Source organism: Gymnogyps californianus, chromosome 1 (genome assembly GCF_018139145.2).
Source record: "Gymnogyps californianus isolate 813 chromosome 1, ASM1813914v2, whole genome shotgun sequence".
Classification (NCBI taxonomy): domain Eukaryota; kingdom Metazoa; phylum Chordata; class Aves; order Accipitriformes; family Cathartidae; genus Gymnogyps; species Gymnogyps californianus.
Window position 1 is genome coordinate 31,656,964 of NC_059471.1, and position 27,877 is coordinate 31,684,840.

Here is a 27,877-nt window from a genome sequence, read left to right on the forward strand (position 1 = left end):
CACAGCCCAAATCCACTGCCCTATTTACTGGCCAAGTCATCATCTGTGCTTAAAAAGGGAGGCAATTACTCCAGAGCATCTGAAAGCCACATTTTCATCTGCAGCTCTGTTTTGCATTCTGTTTACTGCGTCTACTTATTTCTGCATGGTACCATCTGGATTCTACCTCCTTTCTACTTCCTCATGGTTTGCAATTTCCTGAGTTCCTGCACATATTTTTTGCATTTTATGGACAATCAGCAATTTTTTAGCTCCACAAATACAGCTCAGCATTCCTTCACTTTATTTTTAGCCCAAACTGGCTACTAGAGGACTGCAGTTTGCTAGCTTTGAGCCCGCTAAGGCAGCTGACTCAGAGACCGACCTGGCAGATGGCTCAATCCCTTTCTAAAGCTAAGCGAAAATGGATCTTTGTCATTTCTAATATGCCAGCTGGTTGCAAATCCTTGAATACAGCTGATCCCTAAGGTGTGTCTGCACACGTTGCCTGTGGGCCTCAGCATCGCCCACTCCACCCTGATTGAGAAAACACCCTCCATTCGCTCCCAATTGACTAATCTTGGTTTTGTTTGGTTTTAGAATAGGATAGAATAGAATATTTCAGTTGGAAGGGACTTACGACGATCATCTAGTCCAATCGCCTGAGCAATTCGGGGTTGACCAAAAGTTAAAGCATGTCGTTAAGGGCATTGTCCAAATGCCTCTTAAACACTGACAGGCTTGGGGCATCGACCACCTCTCTAGGAAGCCTGTTCCAGTGTTTGGCCACCCTCTCGGTAAAGAAATGCTTCCTAACGTCCAGTCTAAACCTCCCCTGGTGCAGCCTTGAACCATTCCCACGCGTCCTGTCACTGGATACCAGGGAGAAGAGATCAGCGCCTCCCTCTCCCCTTCCCCTCCTCAGGAAGCTGTGGAGAGCAGTGAGGTCGCCCCTCAGCCTCCTTTCCTCCAAAGCAGAGAAGCCCAGAGTCCAGAGCCGCTCCTCGCGGGTCGTTTTTGTTGTTGTTTGGATTTTTTCGGGTTGGTTTGGTTTGGTTGGGTTTTGTTTTCGCCACGTTGTGCTGCGACACCGAGGGCTCGCCTTCAGTTGTGGGAGAGCCGGGCCGCTTCACGCCGCCTCACGAACCCGCCGCCCCCCGCAGGCCGGCCCTGCCGCCCCTCGCCGCGACCAAGGCTGCGGGCGGGGCCCCGCGCCGCCGCGCAGGCCCGCCCTCCCGCGGGTGGCCCCGCCCCGGGGCGGTGCTCCGCTCCCCCGCAGCCGGAGGGCGGCCGGGCGAGCGGCCGCCGGTGCTGCAGCGCTTGAAGGTGGCGGGAGTCGCGGTGTGCCCCGGCGGGCTGGAGCGGTGCTCGCCGACCGGAGGAGCCAGGCGCCGCGGCTGCAAGGTGGCTACGGGGGGCCGGGGCCGGGGCCGGGGCCGGGGCCGGGGCCGGGGCGGGAGGCCGGTGTCTTGCAGGGTGCGTGGTGCGCCTTGCTGGAGCGGGAGGCGTTCGGGCGGCGGGATGTTTCGGTGCCTGCCTCCGGATTAAACGCTTTCCAAAGCTGTCCGGCCGGCTCAGGGCTTCCGTGTGAAGGGCTGCGCGGCTTTCCAGCGCCGTGCCGGGAGGGCAACGCCGGGTTTTATTCATCGCCGGTGCCTTCCCCTGCCCGGCAGCGGGGGGAGAGCAGCCTCTGCTACGGAGCCGGAGCGCGGGGGCTTCATTGCTGCCGAGTCCGCTCCGTCTCTTCCTCCTTTTACAACAAACTGCGGGGTACAACAGATCAATACATTCCTCTTATGCCTGTGGTAGGCATTCCCGTTGTGTTGTTTTTTTTAAAAGAATCTAAATTGGGCTCTTTCTAACACAGATTTCCATTGTTGCTGAGCTCTGCTTTTCGGTAAGCTTGTATAAGCATGGAAAGTCAAGACCGAAAACAGTTCGGAATATTAAATGTAGAGCCTGCAAAACACGTGGAGAATCGCGGTTAACGTGGTGGCGATTGTAATTCTTTCTCTATTGCTTCCAGGTACTCAACAACAACAAAAAAGGAATGTTTTCCCATCATGTCTGTCCATGCAGTAGCTCTAGCCAGCTACAGCAGAACAGAAGTCTTCAAGCACCCCTGCTCTAAAAAGGTAAGGCAAGGAAGGCATCTAAATGTTGCCTCAGTGTTTTCGTTAGCTGGGGGAACTTTTCAAAAAATAGCTTTTAGTTGTCAGTGGTTGTGGTAAAAACTTTTTTTTTTAAATGCTGGTGGTTTCATTGCGGAGTTAATTTCGGAAATACAGTCCCAATATTGAGGGGGGAAAGGCTGTCTCATTTGTGCTATGAAAGATGTCAAACTGTCCGTGGTTTTTATTGGTTATGGCAGCGTGTTGTATTTCTCATGCACCTTTGTTGTCGTATTTCCTTATAAGTGCTCTTTAATTGCTTTTTTGGTGGTTTTTGTTTGTTTGTTTCGGGTTTTTCAGGGGGGTTTTTGTGTTTGTTTTTTTTAGTTTGATAGTTTTTCCCAATCTGTGATATAGTTAAAACCATAACATCTTGAAAGTAAATGGAAATCTTTTATCCAAATTCTCAGAACATGGGTTGCTTCTGATAAGATCTAAGAGACGGGAGGGTTGTTTAAAAACGCTGAAATCTTAAAACTTAGCACTCTTTACGCTTACTGATAAAGTACTTGCATTCACCCTGGTGTCTGGCAGTTGTGATACCTGCATCCTAAGAGGAAGAGTCTGTTAATTGCTGATATTAAAAACAATTTCTTAAAAAATAAAAGTAATTAATAAAAAATGAGTTCCTGTAAGAACTACTTTATCCGGTAATGTTGACAATATGATATTTATATGTATAAAGCCTGCCTACACGATGGTTTCTCTAAATCAGTGCAGAGGGGAAAAAAAAAGAAAGCACTGTCAGATACTGAAAAGAGTATTTTTCTAAGCACTGGCATAATCAAACACTAAATCTTTTAAATTCAGCATACTATTTTTGGCCCGAAATGTTACTCTTTAGTTAAAAGGGAAATTCTTTGTGGGTTTTAATTTCTTCTGCTTTCCGTGAGTCTGAAGGGTATCTGAACTAGATCTACTCTCTGAGTCACCTCGCTCTCCCACGGGACCCAGTGAGAAACGTAGAGGTCAAGACAGGGTGGCAGAGGGCAGCACACCTTTTAACTCCCTTCTCTTTGTATGGGATCACAGGGTGCAGGGGAGGGCGAGAGGCATCCTGGGGACGCTTCTGTGTGGAGACATCTCACTGACGTCTGTGAGGGGGGAGAAGGCACGAGGTACACCTTGGTGCCTTTTAATGATGTGCCCATCGGAGCAGGGCACCCCTTTGATTTCCCTGGTTTCTGTGATGTGTTCTGCAGGTCCATGACATACTTGAGGCAGTGGAGAGGGAGCGGGAGACAAATGTGTGACCCTCACAAGGAATTTGTAAGCTTGGGGAAGAGACCTGTTGCTTTGCTGTCCTCAGTGTATCTTACTCCCTTGTTGGAATTAGCCCCTCGGTATCTGCGCTAAACTGCTTGTCCTGGTTCAGCTTACACTGGTTTGACAATATGGTAGATCCAGCTTTGGGGTTAGAAATACTGAATCGAAAGTGTCATGACCGCACAAAGTGAAATGCTGATCTGGTATAAGCCTGCTCAGTCAGTTCAAATGCATTCAAAATTTTTGTCAGCTTATACTGGCAGGCTGTATGCCAGGTCAAGTATTATCTGTTTGTGTTGCTTCTCGCTTTATGCTGGGTCAGCCACGTTGCTGACATGAACCACACGTACTATGTTCTATCAAATTAGGCAGACGTGATTATGTGACCACGCTTGCTCCCAGTCAATGCAGCTGGGAAATCAAGCAGCACATGCATCAGGTGCTTGTGGAGTCGGGCTTCATAGATTTAGCTCGTAGCTTGTATATACCGAAACAGGCCTGTGGTTCCTTGAATTCTTTTCCACTTCATTGCCGTTGTTTTGGCAGATATATAGATATCTGATTCAGCATTTTGCCTTATGCACATGTTTAATTCTCCTACTGTGGAGAGTTTCTTTTGGTCACCTACCTTCTGGAGTGAAATGCGAGATGCAGAGTTGAGATGCCAGTGCTCTTCAGACTGTGCGTACTTCTGGGGAGATTTTCAGACAACCAGAAATATAGGCAGTGGTTAGGTGACTGTTGGCAGGCCTTAGCACGGTGTTCTTCCTGCTGGGATGACTGTGAGACTGGGGGTATCATTACCAGAGTACTGTTGTCTTATAACCAAATTGTCTGCCTGTGTGTTCTTGTTCTAGTTAAACCACGAAAGCCTAAAGGTGGCTTTCACCGAGTCAGCATATTCTTCAAATCCCTCAACGAGGATTAGCTGCCTTGCTCCGACACCTCAAATCTCTGTTCTCTCAGGTATGCCAATTTGTTCTAAAATGCCTCCCTCTAGGGAGCTTTGCTGGTGCTTGTAGTGCTAGCAAAAGCTATTGATGTTTGTGTGTACTAAACAAGTATAGTCTGGTTGGAGAGGGAACCTTGCTTATTGAAGGTGGGACAACATCAAAGTATATTATACAATTTGAAAGTATGGGGGGGTTTGCCTTTTAAATGGTAGTTTGGCCATTTTAGTTACACTGGCATTTTGAGTGCTCAAGAGTAAAATACTTGAACTGTTCAGATGATTCTTGGCAGGTTAACTCCTTGTTCATTCAAGAAATAGTTTCTCAGATTTTAACAAATTACCATAATTACTCACATCAGTATCAGTTGCAAAACTGAACTTGAGATTTTTTTTTTTTTTTTTTACTGGAACTAACCTATTTTTGGTAGTAGCTTAAAATGCGGGTTTTGGTTTGTTTGGGGTCTTTTTGTTGTTGTTGAGTTGGTTTTTTTAAGCTTGGCAGAGCAGAAGCATGAGTTAAATTTTTAAAACTTGTTCTTTTTTCTCTTACAGTCCACTAAGAACAAGAATTTAGCGGAATAAGTCAGCATGGTTATATGATTAGTGCTAGAGGTGCTCCATGATGCTGCAGTAGTGGAGATGAGGAAGGATGAGAGGGGCTGTCAGGATGGGCTTTGCAATAAGAGAGCAGAGCAGAAGAGTTGAAGACAGTAAGACTAAATGTTTTGTCTTGCACAGAAAAGATGCTGTTTGCAGCCCAGGTTAAGGTATTCCTGTGCAACTGAAACATCAATAGTTACCAAAATCGCTTTCTTTTCCTGAAAAGATCAAAATATGTTTGTTTGAAAGTCAGCTAGCTTTTATTTTCCCATTCCTGCCCGTACACTGCCATGGCTGGCTATGTTGGCAAGGTGTTTCTTGGCAAGTGCAGCCAGTAAAATGTGCTGTTTTGCTGCTATTTCTGCAAGAGCTTTGTCCTGATAAGAGGCAAGTGGCTGGTCCCGATCACTGACGAACTCTTCAGCCAATTTTGACCTGGCTTTACTAGGACAGCGTTGCTAGCAGCTCTTGCAGTATAGCTTTATATAGACTTGCTTTTCCAAAGTATGTGGGGGTTTTTGTTTTGGTTTTGATCCCTTCATTAGTAAACTTTCTTATCATGCAGTTTGAGTGCATGCTGGCTTCCAGGTGAGTGACTTGTGGAGAGGTGTACTGTTTTCCATTGAGGTATGTCCAAGGAGAGCAACCTTTGGGCAAAGTCTGCAGTCTGCAAAACTTGCCGCTTTTTTCACCAGCGGTGTTTAATGTTCCTCGTGGTCCTAACTAAGAATTCTTTGCCCTGGAAATGAATCTTCTTGATTGTATCTATTCTTAGAATTTTACAACCAACTTGTCTTCCCCAAAGGAGACAGTTGTTAACTTCATTGTTTTGATGTGGTTGATAGTTTCTTCTTGAACATAGACTTTGTGTCTAATCTCTCCATTGCTTGGATGATGTAAGTTCCTGCGAGGCGCTTTGTTCAAGGTATAGGACTTCAATTTATTCTTGAATAGCTACTGGTTGCACTTCTACATCACGCTAATGTTGCCGTGTTTGCCACTAAAAGCAGTTTTTCCATTTTTCTGTTGAACTACAGTTTTGCAGTAGATCACGTAGGACATTGGCAGGCAGTATTTTTGATTCCTTCAGAGGGAGTATAATGAACTCGCTGTGACAGAGTTAATTTTCTTTATGGTTTCATGTAAATGTTGCCACCCCTATGAATAATGGACTGAAGGTTACTTTAGCCTTTTCCGCATGAGGAGGAGTGTCTGACTGAACTGAAACATGCAAACATGTGACCTTTTATTACTAAGTGTCTATTTTTTCTTCTTCCTGCTGTATTGATCCTCCATATGTCTTGCTATAATGTGACCTTCTCTTTTACTGGCAATAGAACCGGTACCTGTACCGGTAGCTGTACCTCATCCAGTTTTGTAGAACAATGATGTTTTCGAGCATGCTGACAATCAGTCACCATTAAAGTCTTAACTAATTGTGTTTGGCTAGCAGCAGCATACTTTACTGTTGGTTTATTACCTAGCCTTATCAATGACAGAATTGCTTGCTGACTGCAGAAAGCAAGAGCTTTCTTGCAGGAAGAGGCAGTAGTGTGGTGCGTGAATTCAGCTCTTTCCTATCTTCTCACCTGTGTCAAAAATAATGTGCATTTTATTCACATTGGAAATTAACCTTTTCTTAGGATTGTTTCCTAACCTCTCGGTTTCTTCCCTTTTCTGAACAGACGAATATGCAAGGCCAGCAGTGATTGGACATGCTGGAAGTTTTGGATCATACCCAGACAGTGCTGAAGCTATCAAAGACATTCTTGTGTCTGTTTTAAACGCATCTGGCTTGAAGCCCTCTTTGGTGCTGGAGCAGACCACAATGCAGGGAGCTGAGCATCCGGACAGTGACGTGGAACAGTGGGAAGAAAGCAGTGCCGGGGATAGCCGTGACGACAGCGACAGCGATTCTGCGCATCACAACACTGCCTGTACACAAACGGACATTCGGTTTACAAGGCACCGGGCGTGTTGGGACAATGCGTGCTGTGATTCCTCTAAACCTTCACTGGATACTTTCTTTTGTCCCCTTTACTCTGACAGGGATTGTGCTGCTTCCTCCTTGAATGGTTCCACTCTTTCAGGTGTGTCCCCTTTGAAGCGGGACTGCTTTACCCAGGTGACGTTAACAGGAGGCACTGTCACATCGGCTGTTGTGCATTCTGGAAAAGAACGTTATACCTCCCCTGAACGAGACTTGACTTTCACAACGTTCCTTTCCGATTCAACTGTTGGTAAGCCAGCAGATCTGTTGAAATACCCTGATGCTTTGGAGCCTGTGCCCGTCAGCAGCAGTGACAGCAATTCTCCCAGTGGACTTTCCCAGTCAGAGCCAGTCAATCAAACAGGTAACTTTACAGGTCCATTTTTGTTTTAAGATTTCTGTGGTAGGACAGACAACTGTAATTGAAATGGGCCTTGTTCCTGGTGGTTGCGAATTAGACAAATGCTGTCATTCAAAATAGGAGAGAGGGGAGAAAGAGAAAGCTTAAAAATTAAGGAGAACCAGAGGGTTGGACTCGGTGAAACAGAAGACAGTTGTGCTTGCAGTAGTCATCCGTCTCGTGACACAGAAATGCTTTTGTAGTATGCAATCTTTGGTAAAATGTAAAAATCGCTGAGCTGTTAGCAATGTAGAACATCCACCCACTGGATGGGCTTCCACCAGCTTCATCTTGTCTTCACCGTTACCCTTCTCCTGAAAGCAGATAGCATGGATCTGGGCGTTTGGTAGTGATTAATTGGTGTGCGCGGGCTCCCTGGGACATCTCCTTGTGTTTGATGTGAGCTGGAGGAGAGGGAGTCCTTTGATTCTGGGATTTCGGAGGCAGAGCATTAACATCCATTCTTGTTACGACTAAATTGGCTTGTGCCAGAGCAGGACTATTTTTCCTCTTCCCCTTTCCAAGCGCACCCGCCGCCTCAGAGACACATAGCCCCGTCCGATACAGATGAGGATCTCTTTACCCCTCACCAGTTTCCGACCGTATGGATATCCCGCATGTTGTCTGTGAAGAGACGCAGACTGAGGGCTGCTAGCAAAGGGTGTCTCCTGTTCCTGCAGCGGCAGGGGGCTCAGGGCAGCGCAGGCCTGTAGGCAAGGACATGTTCAGTGGGGATGTTCAGCACAGTGCCCCCAAGATGGCTGGTGGAGTGGCTGACCTGGCCTCGGGGCTGCGTGTGCCTCCATGAGGCGTGCCAGCCTTCCTGGGCTGCAGGCCAGGGCCACTGCCCCTCGGCTAGGACAGCAGAACAATCCCCTCGTGCTTAATACCTAATGTTGATACAAACAGCCTTTGCTACAGCGAGATGAAGCATTTTTATTTTATTTATAAAGGGTGTTAACTGGTATCTAAGGGCTTATTCTTACTAGATACCGAGCCTCGGAAAGATGGTGCAACTGAGGCCTGATTTTCTACTGGAAAGAAGGCAAACAGCAGGGAGCACTCAGCCTGCCTTTGTGTTATAAATAAAAATGGCAAAGGCTGGTTTGGTGTTTTTCTTCTTCTCCCTTTGGTCAGTAGTAGTCCTAGTGGTGACACTCCATTGAGCTCCACTTCCAAGCTCTGGTCATTCCTAGCTATTCACTCAGAGCTCCTTCAAGGCCTCAAGTTGGCAGCAAGATCTCAAATAGGCACGTGCTGTTGCAGGACTGGGAGCTCTAAATAATAACAACTTTGTCATTTGGCATAGGCTGTCGTCAACAGTATGGCGATGATTATGGTTGTTCCTTCTGCTGGGTGTTTTGTTGGCCCTGTGCATTTGAGAGGTGCCCATCAGGGAGAAGGAAACCGCACCCGGCATCTGGAGCTGGCTGGGGCCAGTCGCGCAGGTTTGGGTAGCCGGGCCTGGAAAACACAGCCCAGGCTCTTGGTGTCAGCGGGGACCATGAGGCACGTGTGTAAGAACAAATAAATCACGCGTGACTCGAGCTTCTGGCACGAGTAGGATGTGTCACAAGCTCGCGTTGGGTCAGTAATGCTGCTGGCTCTCCAGAAAGCAAACAGAGGAATACGGCAGCCGGGTTACTGAATAAGTAACATCCTTGATTTTACTAACAAATACTCCTCACGGGAGCCAGGATCCTGTTAGACACTGCGCAATGTCGTGGGCTCTGTCTGCGTTAGACTTTGGTCTGTTCTGTACAAAGTGAACATTTCTGCATTTCATCATTCCTTGTTGCTTCCAGCCATTTAACTTGCCACTGGGTAGCCTGGGGCACGGGGAGTGGGGTCTCGTTCTCCCTTGCATTGTGCAGGACTATGAGGATGGGGAAAAGCAAATGGCAAACTGAAAAAGAAGAGATAAAACGCCTAATTTGAAGGCAGGAATTACACAAGAGCATCTCCTGACTTGCCATCATTTCCATTGCTATCTCAGAGGTGGTGTTTTCTCACTTTTGTTTCTCGCAGGAGAATTTGTGAGGGATGCACAAGATGTTAGAAAAGACATAAGATGACAAGATATAAGACAAAGAAATCAGAATAAATAATTTTTTTCAGTGGGATTTTCTGCTGGTCCTGTAAGACTCTTTTTAGGTCTTGCTCATACTTTTAAGGGCTGTTCTCCGGTGGCCTCATGTAACCTTCTGAAAAGGCTCCGTCATTGTTAATGAAGAGCCTGTGCCTGAATTTGGTGTTTTCTGGGGGCTTTGTTGTGGCTGGTGTGTCACTGGCAGTTCACAGGGCTTGTTCTTGCTTTTAACTTCCGTGTGCATCAAGGTCACTTCCTTCTGTGGCTCTTGAGGGCTCTTTCCCCAGTCACAGCAGCCTCCAGGCAACAGTGCTCAGGAGCAGAAGGGCAAGCAGATTATTTTTTGTCAGACCCAGAGTTGTGTCCCATTGCTGGATGCGCTGAGCTCCTTCCCCTTGCTCCATCCCACTTTACATTCTTTTCATGTAAAGATGCAAGTGGGATGGAAGAGGTAAGCAAAACAGAAAGCTCCCATTAGATTTCAAAACTATATTTAAGATGAATTGCATCTTATATTTTTAAAGAGAAAGCAAAAATTTTCCCATTTCCTTATTTCTGCTTATTATTTTTAGTTCAGAGAGTAATGATTTTATCGTAACTGATGAGAATGTAGGCTTTTATCAAGCTGTAGAGCCTTTAGTGCTTACCTGTACTCCCTGCACACTGCTTACCCAGTAAGATGAATCATCAAATAGGCATGAAATAACGTAATTAGGTGATTAAATCTGTTTTGAAAAGTCAGATCATCAGCCTTTCCATTTTTCCTCCAAGGTATACACAATGGAGGTATTAATAATTCTGTACAAAAACACTACGTCTGTGTCGCTACGCTCGAGCACAGTATTGACTTTCCACCCTGATGTCACCGATGCTCAGGGCAGCGTAACATGGTTTCTAGAAATAAGGCAATATAAAGAATCTAAACTAGGCCTGAGAGTCAGTACCCTTTAGTTGGAGAAAAAGTTTTCATAAATTATTCTCATGTTTTGTGGGACCTCTTTATCCTTTCTGTGACTTTTAAACAAATTTAGGAGTGGCAGGGGGTTTTTTTGGTCTGGTTTGTTTTTGGTTTTGTTTTTGTTGTTGTTGTTTTTGTGGGGTTTTTTTGTTTGTTTGTTTTTTTGCAAAGAGCCTTTGATTAAGCCGTGTTATCTGCAACGGCTTTAAATGATGTGTGGTGGTAGCATTTAGATATGGTCTATTTTATCCTGTAAGCATCACAACAGTGAAACAGAAATTGCTTGATTATAAGGTCAAAAAAGAGGCGGTAAACAAACACCAGTCAGTGTAAAAAACAGGAGTTGTTTCCTTTCATATCTCATTAGTGTGTACATCCACAGACATTTATATATAATCTTCTTCATACTTCCAGCAAATTTCTTGTAGCAGTGGTTGTGAGTGCTTTGAAAACAAAACATGAGGGCATGATCTCACACCTTCAGTTCTCTGCGGAGGAAGATTGTGACCATATATATATATTTATATATAAAAAGCAATCCATGGTACACCTATAGAAAACCAGATTCGTGCTCTGCTGCGTAATGAAAAGTTCTTAATGGGAAAAAAGATGAATTTTGTTTCACATGCTCATCATACTCAGCAGTGAATTCCAGGAAAACGAAACTGCTATTCTGGGAAGCAAGGAGTACTGCGGCTAACGTGTCTGCCCCAGTTGTACGTACTACAATGCAGTATGGGTTGCATTTGGAAACAGGAGGGAGATTTCCTCAAGGTATAGAAACATAACGGCAAAGTTTTTTCTAAACTTGCTGTAGTCACACAATACCAGCAGTGATTCAGGAAATCTTTTAAGGCTGATGCATCTCTCTGCATGCCCAGACAGCAGTGAGATTTCTTTTTCTTCCAGCTATTGTGAATAAGCAGAGAGCAGTGTTAGCTGGCTGTGTTGCAAACTGCAGAGCATCGCTGTAATCCCAGCCTGAGGTTCTGGCTGTGATTGTCTGCAGCAGCTCAGGCCGTAGCTGGGAGAGGGCTGGTGCTGGGAGCACAGCGGTGCTGTCACTGCACGACATTTAAACTGTGTTTCACTGGTAGTTGATACTCATGCTTCAGGTTGCCAGGGTAGTTCAAATGCCAACGTGTTCCTCACGTTTCTCTCTCTCCTTCTCCTTAACTTCCACCACAACCTCCAGCCCCAACAGCATTCAGTTTTGGGAAAGAAAGTTTTTTTTGCTTTCTGGAAGTCACCCTGCACACATCCTGGGAGCTGCGGAGAAAGAAATAACTAAGAAAAGTTCTTGTTATACCCACAGGCTCTGCTTCTTTGAATGTAAGTGCTATACCCTTGAATCGTTCATTGCAGGACATCTGCATGCTTCCAGAAGATGTGGAGAAGGTGAGGACAACAAAGACTATTGTCATAATGTTTTTTCTATTATATAGAGGCAAAACCAAATGACAGGAGGTGTTTCTCAATAACAGAACTTTCTGATGGACTAATCTTTACAAATACTGTATTTTCCCTCTTCTTCCCCTCTGTGGGTGAACCTACAAAACTAAAATGTGTATTCTCCATTTATTCTTACTCTTAATCCATTAATTAAATATTTTAATTATTTTAAAATAATGGAAATATTTTAGAACACTATACATTTCCACTTTTCATTCCATCATTTTCCCACACAGCCCTTGAGACCAAACTTTAAGATTATTTTAGTCACCTTAAAGTTACGTTAGAATATGTTACGTAGAATTTGTTGCAGCTACATACATGTGGATGGGATTTACCTCATGCTTGTACTATCAGGAGATAGGGAGAGGTTGGGGTTTTTTTGTGTGTGCTTATGATGAGCATGTGAGATTGCTGTAAAAGAATTACAAGATGAATAACAAGCACAGTAACTGTAACATCTGCAGTGATATAAGGAGTTTCTCATGGTTTCTAAGTTCCACAAGGGGCCCAAACGGTCTTAGGTGTGTTGCCAGATAGGCAGCCCATTTGATCTTATAAACAGAGATAAAGATGAGAAGATAATGCTGTCACACATAACTCTGTGTGCTAAACGTTAACCTTTTCTAACAATTGGAAAAGAGGGGTTAATGTTATAATTAGTTATTGCAATGAATAGGATTTAATACAAAAGAGCTTTAAAAATGTGCCTAGAAAAGGAGATTTTTTTTTTTTTTTTTTTTTCTGAACTGTGGATGTGCATGTGGTCCCATGTCCTGGGCCCAAGAGGTAGTCATCTTTGTGCATAGCACTGGTTTTACTGGAGTGGCAAGTTCTGCATTTGATTTGAAGCTCTCAGTGTCCCTAAGGTGCATTAAAAAAAAAAAAACAAAACAACAACAACAAAAAAAACAACCAACCAAACAACCCCCCCCCCCCCCCACAAAAAACCCCCACCCAATAAATCACACACCAAAACCCAATAAACTTGTGAACTAGCTTTTCATGTTGCTTTTTGTGACAGGTGTTTCAGAAAGGAGATGATGTTTCTCTGTCTGTAATGTGGGAACCAAAACCAAAGTAATTTGCTTTCAGTCACTAGGAGAGCAGTGAGTAGATATCTGGATTAGAAACGACAGTCTGAGAACTACTGAGTGAAGCAAGATCGCATCAGCTACTTCTCTTGTGCAGAGGATTGGGAGCTGATGTGATTACAGGTTAAAAGGTATCAAGAGCTCTGTCCATTATGAGTGAGGCTGCCTTTAAAAAAAAAAACAAAACAACAAACAAAAACCAAACAACAAACCAAAACCCAAAACACTTTTAGGTTGTGAAATAATCTCTCTGAAACTTAGGAGACTGAAAACTAAGGTACATGTAGCGTCAGCAAGTCTGAGAGTTGTAGTCGTGTGCCAGGAAGGAGATGAGCCAGATAATCTGGAGGGACTTTCCACTGATGCGAGTGGGAGGGAAGAGAAATGAGAAGGTTGGTGTGTCACAGCTGAGTTGGCACTGCTCCATAGGGTGACGGACCTATCAGGAGGCAGAGCTGAAAGCTGATAGTCATGCTGAGGACAGGAGTGCCTGTATCCTGTTCCATCTTTTTGCAATGCAGCTCTCAGATACAGTCATAATTGCTTTTATCAGCAGGACATGCCGATGTGCTGTGCTCTGCCACTAATTTGGGCTTAACCAGTGCCGCACCAGCTTTTTGAATCTTCAAAGTAGGAGATGTCGTCTTAATCTCCCAAAAGCAAAAAGGCTGTTTAATTCTTTCCTTTGCTAATGGTGTGTCCTGAAGTTCGCTGAAAGTTGTCCCTGGAGAAACTGTTCACCAAGCAAGTGATGTTAATCAGTGTTAGGGAAAAGATAAAAGTCTCTTCAAACACCCCCAGGGACTTGTGGGCTCTCTCTAATGTTGAGATTAATCTCTTCTAAAAGCATTTGGCTGTGGACAATAAGAAAGCAGTAATGTCTGTTGTGCTCCTTAAGATTTAGCTATTTCTAAACACTGATTTCTTTCTTCATGCTTCCCATACAGGTTGTAGGGGATGTCATGAATACTGATGTTGAGTGGTACAATTTTCTGAGCATAAGCCACTTTTATAAAGCTTTAATTATTCTGCACTCAGAATCTCTAGCCTTAGATACTGTCATGGTTTTTTAGATGGAGGTTTAGCTTTGCACAATGCAAACACGTGCAGTTGAGGGGAGAGTATCCTGGGCATCTCTGGGTTTCCATCCATGCACCTGAGTGCACCTGTCTCTCCATGATGCATCCACTTTTGAGCTGAGCCTGGGCTGGGAAGCTGTGCCCAGGGCAGCAGCAGCAGCAGCACAAGTGGGGCTGGTAGGATGCTCTGTTAGACCACAGGAAGCAAGGGATACAGCAGTGACACTGGGGCACTGGGAGCCCCAGGTTTGTCTGGATGTCTGTGGTGCCAGAGGTGGCTTTACAAATTCCATTTTCCTGGAGAGCGGGCGACCTGGGCAGGCAAGATGGTAAGGGACACCATGGGGAGGGGTTGTCTGGCAGGGAAATGCTACAGTGAAGCTTTGAAACGTCTGCTTTTTATTTAAGGCAGTATGAACCCCAGGGGAGCTAGGTTCCCACCTTACCCTTATCACAGACTTTCTATGCAGCCTTGAGTTGACCGTGTAAGCTATCTCACTGCATATTCCCTACTTCGCTGCCTTAACTCTTAACACATGACAGCATTTTATTAGCTTCTGTACTACCCACCACCTGAAGATCTACAGTCCCTTCAAAACTTGCCACTTCTGGCCCCATCCAAGTCAGCATGCGTGCAAAGCTGCTTGTACACACTGACTTGAAATTAAATCCTATTAAATAGGTTACATGGATTCACACTTGCATACTAAATAATGCAGTGTAACTAGAAGACTACGTCCCTAAAATGCATACATATTCATCAATTAGGCATGTAATAAAGTTTCTTTTTATCTAATAGATGGGTAAGATAAAAGTAAATTGTATGTTTTAATCAAGGGTGAGACAATTATCTGGACAGTTGCCTTTTGCATGTTCTTTGAATTGCCCTTGGGGTGGTTTTTTTGGTGTTTAAATGAAAGGTGAGATACCCTTACATTTTCACTTCTTGAGTTGAAAAAGTACGGGGAAAAATTATATATTTCTCTTCATCTTAAGTAAATATCAAATATGCTGTTTACTAATGAGCATTCCAATCTTGTGTCCAGGAAAACGCGCACTTTTTTGTTGCAGATATGATTATAGCATCACTAGAAAAAATGAAATATAATATCCTAAGTCGACAAGCAGAGTCCTGGGGTGTGGAGGAAACAAGTGGATCAGATGGCAGCTATCACACTGATTCAGAGTTATCTTCTTACCCTGGAGTGAAGAAGTCTGATTCTTCTGTTGCCTCTTCAGACAGTGGTTATGAAGGCAAGTTACTTAGTCTATAATGCAACCTTGTCTGACAGCCTTTGCCATTTATTTTCGTGCAAGAAAATACTAAATGAATTTGGGCGTTGCTTGGAACCAAACCCTCTGTTATCTTCTTTGAGTCTCTTGAGACCTGTGTTCCCTGAGGATCATTATGCCACAAGTGTTTTCCCTGTGGGTCAAATTCTTCCTTTTGAATGCTCACATATGTGTCTTATTTACTATAATTAATTTTTTTTTTTTACATGAAAAAGTAAATGTAAGGTTGAAGTGCCACATGCCAAGCACGACTCTCCATAGAGCGTACCTGTAGTTGGCTGGTTTTCTCTCTACTTAAATCCTTTTTTGCAGGATTTGAAGCTTGGCTCTTTCCTTCTGTGCTTACTTCTGCAGTATGCAGATCAGGCCACGCAATTGATTTGAGTGAAACTGCCCAGAGTATTCATTCACATATAGTTTGAGGCAAGAAAATAAATACTCCTGGCATTATAACACTTGAGTCAGCACATGAATTTTTAAGTAGATTTTAGTCTCTTGAGTAATACGGATTTTAGCGATGGAACTTCAGTCTCAAGCCTAAATGACGTAACTTCTGGGGAAAAATGAATGGTGTGCTTGCATGCGAGAAGGGGAGAGACCGCTGATAATATAACAGCTTTTGGTTTAGTCTATAGAAGCTTCTTCCTAAGAAACTGAAGGACATGCTGTATGACAGACTCCCAAGAATTGGCTGTCTGTGTGTGTAAAAATAAATAAAGAAGTTAAATTGCTCTGTACATACAGGCTGTGTGCTAAAGTTTTGGTAAGCGACGACAAATATAAATACAGTGACAGCTACTCTATAAATGCTGCAAAAGTTTAACTGGTGTTGTCTTTGCTCCGGACAGGCTGTGCTCTCCTGCCTCTCAGCTCCCCAGTGCATCTACCATCACATCATGAGGTTACCAGATCTTGTTGCCACAGTGAGTCAGAGGATGAATACGTAATTATTGGTAAGACTTTAAAATTGTAACTGGAGAAACAGCTCCATTGTACAGCTGAATCTATTGCATCGTTTGGAAAATCTTTTGACTTAGTAGATGTTATTGCAGGAGAAATAACATGAGAAAATAGAAAGAAAGATGTAATGCATGACTCCTTTTTAGAACACATGCAGAAATACCAGACTGGTGCAGGATTTCCTTTCTACAAAAGAATATCTTTGCTGGTTTGAGGGTGTGGCGGGTTGACCCTGGCTGGATGCCGGGTGCCCACCAAAGCTGCTCTATCACTCCCCTCCTCAGCTGGACAGGGGAGAGAAAAATATAACAAAAGGCTCGTGGTTCAAGGTAAGGACAGGGAGAGATCATTCACTGATTACCATCATGGGCAAAACAGGCTTGGCTTGGGGAAACTAGTTTAATTTATTACCAATCGAATCAAAGTAGGATAATGAGAAATAAACCCAAATCTTAAAACACCTTCCCCCAACCCTTCCCTTCTTCCTGGGCTTAACTTTACTCCTAATTTTCTCTACCTCCTCCCCCCAATCGGTACAGGGGGACGGGGAATGGGGGTTGCGGTCAGTTCATCACATGCTGTTTCTGCCGCTCCTTCCTCCTTAGGGGGAGGACTCCTCACACTCTCCCCTGCTCCAGCGTGGGGTCCCTCCCACAGGAGACAGTCCTCCATGAACTTCTCCAATGCGAGTCCTTCCCACAGGCTGCAGTTCTTCACGAACTGCTCCAGCGTGGGTCCCATCCACGGGGTGCAGTCCTTCAGGAACAGACTGCTCCAGCGTGGGTCCCCCGTGGGGTCACAAGTCCTGCCAGCAAACCTGCTCCAGCGCGGGCTTCCCACGGGGTCACAGCCTCCTTTGGGCATCCACCTGCTCCAGTGAGGGGTCCTCCATGGGCTGCAGTTGGATATCTGCTCCACCGTGGACCTCCATGGGCTGCAGGGGGACAGCCTGCCTCACCATGGTCTTCCCCACGGGCTGCAGGGGAATCTCTGCTCCGGTGCCTGGAGCACCTCCTCCCCCTCCTTCTTCACTGACCTTGGTGTCTGCGGAGTTGTTCCTCTCACATATTCTCATTCCTCTCTCCAGCTGCAATTGCTGCTGCACAGTAACTTTTCCCCCTTCTTAAATATGTTATCCCAGAGGTGCTACCACTGTTGCTGATGGGCTCGGCCTTGGCCAGTGGCAGGTCCATCTTGGAGCCGGCTGGCATTGGCTTTATCGGACATGGGGAAGCTTCTAACAGCTGCTCACAGAAGCCACCCCTGCTACCAAAACCTTGCCACGCAAACCCAATACAGGGACTGAAATTATGTCTAAGGATTAAACCCAATGAATGTGGGTGAGCAAAGTGTGAAACTGGCACAACTTCAGCCAACTATAGAAGCATTGTTTGAGAGAATTTAGGACATGATCATTTCCTAATTAAAGAGGTTGATTAGGTTTTAGGCAGCCCTCCTTCTGCTTCAGGACTAGAGCAGAATGTCTCTGTCCCCTTATAGTCACCAGTGCTTTGATTCTCTTCAGGGTATTCTGAGTTTCTTTGTTTAGCTTCTGATATTTACACATACAGAAATAGAAACCCTTAAAAGTAGCCTGAGCAACACTTAACCTCTATCTTATTTCTTCCTGTGAACAAATGCTTTTTTATTGCTCCCTTTGGTTTTAGAGGTTCACTTATTTTTTTCATGTCCTCTTGCCCTAATCTAAGAATGAAGAACTAGCTCTGAAAACTGCATTTCTAGTAGCAAGAGTTATTTTGACATGTATGAATGGGGAAGCATTTGTCTTGAGAACAATATGCAAGGCCAAAACTAATGCTACTAATGTGAACACATTGTCTGCATAAGCATATTTTGTCTATATAAACATAATGAAGAAGTGTGTGCTTTAATTCCATTCATCTCACCTGTTACTAACATGTTTATAGCATTAGCTGGCATGTTCGCGATCAGTGTCTCCAAATATCCGTCAGTGTCCGAAAAAATTAATACGCGCTCTGTTGGTTCTGTATATTATTATTTATATCTAGTGCCTTCTGGCTGGACCTGGACTAGCAGGCACTTCAGTCTCTCCTTACCGATTCCCCTGCTCTTGAAGGGAGGCTGATGGTGATGATATGATGCATAGCTGTTACGGAGTACTCTTCATTAGCGGATGTTAGAGACCTGCAGAGGAGACAAAACTCCTGATGCCTGTTCTACATCCAGGGCTAGGGTTATTTCCCACATCCAGCAAGTGTGTTGTAAAGAGGAATATATTTGAAACTGACACTGTGGTAACACAGAAGGTAGATTTAAAACAGTGCTGAGTAACAGAAGCTTTGTTTCTTAGATGGCTTGATAACATTTTCTCCTTTATTGCAGAACTTGAAGACCTTGAAAATCTTTCTGTCACCCCAGATGAAAGGTATTTCTGTGTATCTTTACCATAATAGCCCGGTGGCACTACCTTTTTTGCTGGACCAGCTTTCTGGTGACTCTTCTGGCCGGGGCAGGGAAAGGTGTGGGAGTGGTAAATTTGGTCCTCCCAAGGAAGGGGAAGGAATGCTGCTTGACAACAAATGTCTGTGGCGCTTGGCTTAGCAGAGCATTTCTCTGGTCCCGGAGTCTCGCTGGAGGGTGGTGGCTGTGGCTCTGCAAGGGCCTGGGTGTATCAAAGCAAGGGGATAAGAATGAAGGGATGGGAGAAAACTTTTCAGGGATGCAGAAGAGGCAGCGGAGCTGCTGATGACATGCTGCTATTTTTCACTGTCTGTATTGCTTAACTTTCAGATCATCTTTTGAACCAGGGAGCAATTCTGCTGAAGCAACAGCCCAGGAGTTGTGTAGAGCTTTCAGAAAACACTGGTTGCAGACAGACTCTGCAGTTCAACTGTCTGGTTGTCTGAGCTCATCTAAGCAGAGAGTGAGTCTGAGCCGAAAACAGCGGGCTCTTTATTTGGTTCCCCAAATAATCATTGTTTCGCTGCAGCTGTTTCACTGTTAGGGAAAGGGGGAAGCTGCATTTAAAAAAAAAAAAAAAAAAAAAGAAAAGAAAATAAATACAGATGAGTACTTACAGTGTATTAGTTCACTTCAGATAAATTTTTAGAAAATTTCTTCTCTCTTTAGCAATTTTCAGCACATTTAAGATGTGCAGTTGTGAACAATCAGGATGTACTTTCTTCTGGGACTGATATGAAGGAGTTTAACTGAGGGGGGACTAGATGCAGGTGAAAACTGAACTTTAAAATCCTGGAGTGTAAAGGGAGATGTTTCATAGCATTTAACATATGTCCAGCTGATGGGCTGCTCATCTTCACGAGTTTCTTTCCCAATAGTCTGTGCTGAAAGAAGAGATTCCAAGAGAGCTTGAGTCCAGTTTGAATCTGGCTGAAGAAATAAAGATCATATCCAAATTAAGAGGATCATCTGGCTGGGCCCCACCAAGATCGCAGATTATATTTAATATTCACCCTTCAGTCAAGTAAGTCTAAGGGATCTGAGCATTGTCGTTCAGTACAGCATGGGGATTTGTCTAAAACCTGCTGAAGTTGATGGAAGTAGCCTGGGTGATTTAACAGAACGTAATGTTAGAGCTAGTGCATGGCGCAGCCTTCTGCAGTGTCTGTCAGCAGCTTCGCTAGAAGGCAGATGACATCTTTTTCCCTCTGTTTGCACGTCCTGATTAATGTGACGTGTGCACTTTTACATGTGATAATACACATACCCGTTGGTGTTATGGTGGCAGTGCGCTTAGCTGGACTCCTAAAAATTTCATTTTGTGAGACTACCTGGAGAATATTTTTAAGAGTTTCCCCACTTCTCTGCTGATATTTTATGGGTAGTAGGTTTTCAGAAAAGGGGGAGAAAACAGGTCGTGTTTGGGGAAACTACTGTCTCACTCTGCATGAAGTGCTGTTAAATGCACACAGTAGGCAAACTGGCTAACTCCCTGTGTTGCTGCAGGTCCAGTTGCTCTTTCAGTTGCAGATGTGGATTTCCCCCTCCCCCTTGATACTGATGCCACCTTAAGAAATGGAAAAGAATTTAATTCTTGCAACAAGCTGTATTTAGAAGCAGTAGTTGATGGTATATTCTCCACAGAATAGGTTAGAGACTCCCACTAAAATAATAATCTGCATCTCCTTCCAGAACCCCCTTCTTCATGTGGAGGAGTAGGAGTCAGCTCCTAATTTGGACATTTTCACTGGTGTCAGTGTAGCTCTCTTGCACTTTGGGAGAATGTTAACTAAACTGTGTTTTGGATGCTGAAAGGTGTAACTATTTGCCTCTGTATGCAGGAGAGATGCAGTGGTGGCTGCCCAAAACTTCACGTGTGTTGGTTGTGGAACCCCGATAGAAAGCAGTAAGTATTACCAAAAGGGAAAAAAACCTAATAAATCCATTACAAGTAATCAGGCTATAATACAACATAGATGTACCACAACTGTAAAATTATCTGAGCTAGAAGGAAAATCTCGTTGGTGGATGTGCCTGCAATAATAAAACTGGCACTGGGATCTTACCACTACCTGGAATTTCTCACTGCGGACAGAATATCATACTCGATAGATGTCCTTCTCAAACACAGTAAAAATTCATGACAGTCAACAACAAAACAGGAATAGATATTAAAAAAATTAAGGTTCCAGACTGCAAAGTGCTGGTTTTAAATCTTCCAATGGTTTCTTTCAATAATTCTTTCTCTGTGCCAATTTACACGTTTCCAAAAGTCTCTTTTTAGAGACTTTATGGAATCTTTATGCAAGCTTATGGAATGTGCGGTTTTGCTCTTTTGGGATGTCTTTTTAAAACTTTTTTTTCTATAAATCTTGATCACAAAATCCTGCTTGTGTTTTATTTGTGATACTTTGTGAGAACTGCTTGAAAGCATGATGCTTTACCAGTCTGACAACTAGACCTTACCTAAGAAATCTTTGAAGTGGCTTTCAAGGCTTGTTCTGTGTCTGCTCACAAAAGAGGAGCATTTGTGATGGCCTGTAAAGTATCAACAATCTGTGATGGCACATTAACTCAAGCAAACCTGAGATGCTGAGATAGCTGGGGAAAAACCTGCAAACCTCTTAATATGAAAAAGTATTATACAAATGTGACTCCAAGATCAGCTTGTCTTTCCTTTTGGTGGAAGTATTTTGTTGTGTGTTTTATCTTGTGTCTCTTTTTTGCGGGTAAAGGAACAATGGTTTCTCTAAGATCTCATGGTGATACATGTAATCAGTTAAGTTTGACAAATGTGGAAATGAGGAAAGCTTTCTCTTCTAATGCAAAGTACAGACCTTGTACATGTGTTTACCACAATAATAAACCCACTACTGAAATAAATAATTGCCTTGCCCCTCGCTCCAGTATATCTGAGTTATTTAGACAGAATAGGCATACAGACAAGAGGTATGTCCCATAAGTATTAGAAATATTCACAATTTCATTGCTATCTACCTGCAGAATATATCAGGAGACTTCGCTATTGTGACTACCTGGGGAAATACTTTTGTGACTGCTGCCACAACTATGCCCAGTCTTGCATTCCTGCACGAATACTTTTGAAGTGGGACTTCAAAAAATATTATGTATGCAACTTCTCCAAACACCTACTGGACAGCATATGGCAGCACCCAATTTTCAATGTGTCATGTATTAACAAAGCCCTCTACACGAAAAGTAAAGAAATGGACAGGGTGAGGGTAAGTGTGGCCTTTTTTTTTTTTTTTTTTTTTTTTTTGTAATTGGGAATTTGTGGGTCTGAGACTTTCAGGAAGAACCCTTTAAGGCAGGTTGTACTCTGCCGTGTGTGTATGTGGGAAGGAGGCAGAGTTGGTTTCTCCGCACTTAGACTTGTCTCATCACCACTCCTGGGACTTGCCCTCTCTCCCCTCAGATGAAGGGGGAGGATGGAGAAGTTTCCGACCTACGCCAGAGGTCTCATTTCCCGCCTTGTCTTTGGGAGGTGTTTCCTTATTGGTTTCTAGTTTCAGTAGTTTTAGTTCGTGGGGGGGAGCTGGACTCCTGCAGTAAATATTTACCTCTGCTTGGCAATTGGCTGGTGAAAAGCTCTGGAAGTTTTGAATGACTCCTTAATTTTGTGGGCCATTAGAGAAAACACCCTTGGCTTATCTAAGGGCTGTACCTCCTACAGCTTGAGGAAGGGTGCTGAGCTGAAGATTACAAGTTGCCATGCGCTCCCTCCTTGGCTGAGGAGACACTTACCTGTTCTTTCGCAGGTTTGAGTCTAGCATCTTGGTGTGTTGACATGGAGTCATTTGTAGCGTTAGGAATTGCTTCCTTTGTCAGTGAATAAAAGTAGCCTTTGCCTTCCTTGGCCTTTCATGCATTAGAAAATCCATTTGTTTAGTTCTGTGCTGAGTGTGAAGTTCCTATTTTTAGGTGTGGCTTGATGTACTGACAAGGGTTGCTGACTCGAATAGTGGTGTTCCTCACTTATGAATATATAAATGCAATTGCTTTTCATTTAAAAATTGTTTTGTTTTTCCCCTTCATCTTTTAGGAGGCACAAGAACAGCTTTTTCATTTAAAAAAGCTTTTGAAAACCTGCAGGTTTGGTGAAAGGTATGGGCCATGATTGTGCAGGAAAAATAGCTTATTAAAATCTACCTAAGGTCCTTATAGAGCCTTCTTCTCTAGAGACATTTGAGTGCAGTTTTAAAGGAGTTAATATGATCATTAGAGAAAATTCTGATAACAAAACTTCCTTCTGTTGCACTGCAAATGTTGAGTGAAGAACAGGTTTTATGTGGTAGCTTTCTGCTTCTTGTAACATACTTAGACATTTGGTTTTAAATGTTGAATGATTTTTGTTAGGTGTATATTTTTTCCTACTCTGTCTCTTAGGTTCTCACTCGTTCTTAAAAGGTCAAAGATACTTATGTATATCTCTGAGATGATTTTTCTTAAAAAAAAAAAAAAAAAAAAAAGAACAAGTGTGTTCCTTGAGGGCTTAAAGATTTCTTCCAGAAATCTGTCATAATGCTCAATTCAGTTTATTTTATAAACATATTCAGGTGAAAGTAGTAACCAAAAGTGATAAATACCAAAACATGACCTTGCTTGTTGCTGCAAATTAAAGATTTTTGGTATTCACCTTCCCAAACTATGGGCATAACTAATAGGTAGACATGTGAATGATAAAACCTTCACTGCAGAATTGCTGACCTTTTTAAAAACAGACACAAGCAAAATAAGCTTTAAAAGTAGGTTCTGTTCTGTCTTTGACATGGACCTCTTTTATGTGTTAATTACGTGTTGTTCACCAAAATTAAATAGAAACATATTTTAATGTCTCTCTTCTGGACAACCATCTGTGACTTCATTATAGAAATAAGCATTAGGATCCTCACTGTACCTTCTACATCGGTGTTATTTTAAAAGTAATAGCTGTATTTTCCGTGTTCACCTGCTCAGTACAAGCATAGTTTCACCCAATAGTGACCTATTGCAGGATAAAAACCCTCAAAGTTCTCCTTGCAAAAAAAAGGTAAATAACCCTAGCTTATTGCATTAGATACTATATGGGATTTTACCTGATGTTCCTGAGGTAGGAGAGAGCCCTTTACACGTTATTTAAGAATTACTGGAATAACTGTGCATGGCAACTCCAATGCCTGAGGAATGCACATTTAAAGCAGACATTTTATTCTAAATCCCAAAGCCTCCAGTTTTTGTTAATGTGATCTCAAATTGGGACGAGACATAGGATTTAGCATGAACTTGCCTTGTATGATCCCTGGGTGACTAGAGAAATGAAAGAGGCTTATTCTTCAAATATACTTGAAAAACAACTTTGTAACTTGATTTGGTGTTTCTTTCTCTTTGCAGTGTACTTAAAGAATTTGAACAGGTCCCCAGCCATCTGACAGAGGAGCTGCACCTCTTCTCACTGGATGATCTGGTGAAGATCAAACGAGGGCAGTTACTGCCCCTTCTTAAAGATATTCTGAAGAGCTCCACCTCCCATGTGGATGGTTGCGAGGTAAGGAAAAGCCAGGGCTCTTAGTGTCCTTGCAGCGGCTAGGGTGAGGAATATCCCTGCTGACATTACCAAATAATTTTTCTTAGATTAAAAGTAAATCAACTCTTTTGCTGTCCTTGTAGCTCTGTCAAGCGAAGGGGTTTATCTGTGAATTCTGTCAGAGCGCAGATCTGCTCTTTCCACATCAGATTGCCAAATGCAAAAGGTGCACAGGTATGTTCCAGACCAAACATTTTTCTTTCTTCCTTGGGGGGATGTTGGTGTGTAAAACTGTTCAGACTTATTTTAGGAAAACATTGAGAACTTGCTTCAACGAAAGCATGTATATTTGAAAACCTACATGCTATCCATGGTTTTCAAATACACATGCATCTTTGAAAACCAGCCTGTGGCAGCTGTCTTGCATCAGTAAATTCAGAGAGCAAAACCAGGAACTTGCCTGAACATAATTATGGCTGCAGGGGGAGGCTATTTTTTGGGTCTATGCATGAGAGAGAGCTTGAGACAGTGCTATACTGCTGCTGTATCAGATCTTGCTGACATTCATTGTAAATCCTGCAAATCTTACCAAAATATTTAGTCATAGTTATTACAGTGGTGGTTGTTGTCCCAGCCTTGCACTGCTTCTGTTTACTTTTATACTTGAGTGAACTAGATAGCACATTCTTCAAGGAACAAAGCTATTGATTCACTTTTTAATTTGTTTCTTCCTGAATGTTAAACTGCTTGTATGTATAAACAGAGTGCAAAACATGCTTTCACAAAGCATGCTTCAAGTCTGGAGGCTGCCCCAAATGTCTGCGGATTGCAGCTCGGAGGACACTTTCAGAAATTCCGTCACTGGTGCCTCCGTGAAACTGGATTCCTCTGATGACTGCTGATTTCAGAAGATGCTCAAAGCCAAATCTTCAGGTGCCTGACTAAGAATTAAATAATGTTGTTTTAGACATTACTATTTTTAATGCGTGTCTCCTTTATGAGGGGTTAAAAAAAAAAAAAGAAAAAAGAAAAAGAAGACTTTAATATCTGTGTTGAAAACTCACCCTAAAGGAGTTTCATCTTAACTGCTGACAGAAAGAGTGGATGTTAATTCTGTGAGCAGCCTTTTGTTGCTATGTTTTGTCCTTGTATGTAAGATTTTTAATATTATATTTTTCCATATAAAAATTACTGTTCTCTGTAATTCTGCAAATAATGTATAGATAGTAAATGAGTGTTGGAAATCCTTACCTGTGTCGGATTTTGGAAATAGGAAAAAGTGGTAAAGTACGAAATCATTCTCTCAAAAGCTCTACAATAGAAAAAGCTTGTCTGCAAGCTTTAGGCAGATGCTGATCTGAAATTCTGTTCCGGCAAATGCTTAATGTGAACCAGTGGATTTTAAGTTTCTATTAAACAGATGTATGCAACAGCTTGTGATGGGTTGACCTTGGCCTGCTGCTAGGTGCCCACCCAGCTGCTCTCTCATTTCCCATTGTCAACAGGACAGGGGGAGAAAATAAGATGGAACAGCTCATAGGTCAAGGTAAAGACAGGGAGATCACTTGCCAACTACTGTCATGGGCAAAACAGACTCGAATTGGGGAAAATTAAATTTATTGCCAATTAGAAATTGAGTAGGGTGGTGAGAAACAAAGACAAAAACTAAAACAACAACTTCCCCCTACCTCACCCACCCTTTTTCCCAGGCTCAACTTCACTTCTTCATTCCCAACTCTTCTACCTTCTCCCCTGCCCCAAGTGGTGCAGGGGGATGGGGAATGGGGTTGCTGTCAGTCCATAAGAGTTCGTCTCTGCTGCTCCTTCCTCCTCACGCTGTTCCCCTGCTCCAGTGTGGGCCCTTCCTATGGGCTGCGGTCCTTCAGGATAAACCTGCTCCTGCATGGGCTCTCCAGGAGACATAGTTCCTTCAGAAATATCCACGTGCTCCAGTGGGGTCCTTTCCACGGGCTGCAGGGGAATCTCTGCACTGGTGCCTGGAGCACCTCTTCCCCCTCCTTCTTCACTGACCTTGCTGTTTGTACTGCTGTTTTTCACTTCTTCCCTGCTCCCCCTCTTCTGCCTATGTGGTGCCTTTTCTTAAAGACATTTTCTCAGAGGTACCACCATCTTGGCTGAAGTGCTCAGTGGTGTCCTGCGGTGGGTCTGTCGGAGCTGGCTGGAAACAGTTGTGTCTGGCACGGGGCAGTCCTGGCCTCTTCACACAGAGGCTGCCCTGCAGCCCCCCACTGCCAACACCTTGCCACCTACACCCAGTACACCGCTCTAGAAGTTTCTTTCCAGAGCACTTAGAAATAAGAGGAGAGGCAGTGAGCAAGCAGGAGAGATGCTCCTGTTTAAATCCACCCTCGCGCTTGCAGACTGAGTCCTTGCCTAAAGGTGAAGTGCTGGAAGTTGAAAGCAGCTTTCTTTCCCAGCCTGGTTGGTTACTTCTGATGAAACTGGCTGAGGAAGCTGAAACCCAGAGCAGCTGCTTGAACCTGTAAAACCATTTTTCTGTTTGTGCCACATATGAGGTACCAATGAATAGAGATAACCCAGAACTTGAAAGCACGTACCAAAGTTCTGATCTCTCCCATGGGGTGCTCTTAATATTTTGAATTTGTTGTTCTCATTTTGTGCTTTGTTCTTCCTCTCCTCACCTGCTAGCTCCAGCTTTTAGCAAGGAAAAGATCAGCTGCCTGTTACCAGGGTCTGTGTAAGTTCACCTCCACACAAATGCTCAGAGTACTAGTAAGCTCGCTAACTCTTCCACTTAGCTATTTTTTCTGTGGCCGAAAACAGCTTACCTACTTACTGCTCAGAAGCAAGATTATCATCTCTTACTCAAGATCACCGAACGGATACTGACGTAAGGCAAGACGTGGTGAGAAAGAGCCTGCTTATGCAGCTGACTATTTAATGTTATGCAAGAGTAAATTCTCATTTGAGTGCACAGCTAACTGAATCACATGAAAGGTCTTGCTGTAGGGATTTTCTGCTTACGAAGAAGCTCACTTGAATAATCCTTCTGTGGGATAACCTGCAGGGCAACTGAATACATCTTTTTCATTATTCATGAATTTAAAAGAGCTGATCTGGTTTCTGGCTTTGCTTTTCACAAATGTTCAGGTCTCACTAAACAGTAGTGGTACGCAGGAGGGGGAGCATCAGAAGAGTGAGTTTCATGCGTCAAGTGTTGATACTTTGCATCCACTCCGTTCAGTCCAGGTCTCCATAGAGCCTGTACAGCTTATCTTGACTAATCATTGCTCCGTACCACAATATGTATCACAGCAAGAGAAGATCCTCTATGAGTTTGAGTAGCTGGTGGGAAGCTGAAGACCCAAGAGGATCAGCACGCCTATAATCCAAGTAAAACTAGTTAAAACTAGTTAAACTACTGCTGAGGCTAAAGTAAGAAGGACCAAGTTGTGAGGTGCCAACAGGTTGGTCGCAGGTTGGAAGGAATAACAGAGGCCGCTATTTGCTGCTTTTGAGGGGGTGGTGCTCTTGACTGTTAGGTCTGGAGGAGGGTCATACCAAAACCACATTCTTGTGTGCTGGTGTCAGCACAAGATACCGCAGGAACATGCTGAGGCCATTCACCCTGAACCTCTTCTCTAGT

At 43.6% G+C, this 27,877-nt stretch overlaps 1 protein-coding gene across 2 annotated transcripts; it reads left to right on the forward strand.

Annotated features, from left to right (window-relative positions):
• Nucleotides 1-1,347: 1,347 nt before the first annotated feature.
• On the forward strand, nucleotides 1,348-25,525 carry RUBCNL (rubicon like autophagy enhancer). 2 transcript variants are annotated; one of them, XM_050902067.1, is made up of 16 exons: nucleotides 1,348-1,383; nucleotides 2,006-2,114; nucleotides 4,274-4,382; nucleotides 6,654-7,322; nucleotides 11,721-11,803; nucleotides 15,077-15,284; nucleotides 16,172-16,276; nucleotides 18,648-18,690; nucleotides 19,056-19,188; nucleotides 19,604-19,749; nucleotides 20,567-20,631; nucleotides 21,729-21,967; nucleotides 22,789-22,850; nucleotides 24,117-24,270; nucleotides 24,393-24,483; nucleotides 25,013-25,525. In XM_050902067.1, exons 2-16 carry the CDS (start codon nucleotides 2,043-2,045, stop codon nucleotides 25,123-25,125), a joined length of 2,292 nt encoding a protein of 763 aa, XP_050758024.1. In that variant the 5' UTR covers nucleotides 1,348-1,383; nucleotides 2,006-2,042; the 3' UTR covers nucleotides 25,126-25,525. The 2 variants fall into 2 exon arrangements, with proteins under 2 accessions (XP_050758024.1, XP_050758031.1); XM_050902074.1 differs by lacking the exon at nucleotides 1,348-1,383 and adding an exon at nucleotides 3,353-3,419 and having other exon boundaries at nucleotides 2,055-2,114.
• Nucleotides 25,526-27,877: the final 2,352 nt, after the last annotated feature.

Excerpts from the sequence above, each read along its gene's own strand:
- RUBCNL (XM_050902067.1), top strand. The coding sequence starts at position 2,043 with ATGTCTGTCCATGCAGTAGCTCTAGCCAGCTACAGCAGAACAGAAGTC. Across the intron at positions 15,285-16,171 it reads TTCAGACAGTGGTTATGAAG|GCTGTGCTCTCCTGCCTCTC; the intron begins GCAAGTTACTTA and ends TGCTCCGGACAG. Across the intron at positions 20,632-21,728 it reads TGGAACCCCGATAGAAAGCA|AATATATCAGGAGACTTCGC; the intron begins GTAAGTATTACC and ends ATCTACCTGCAG.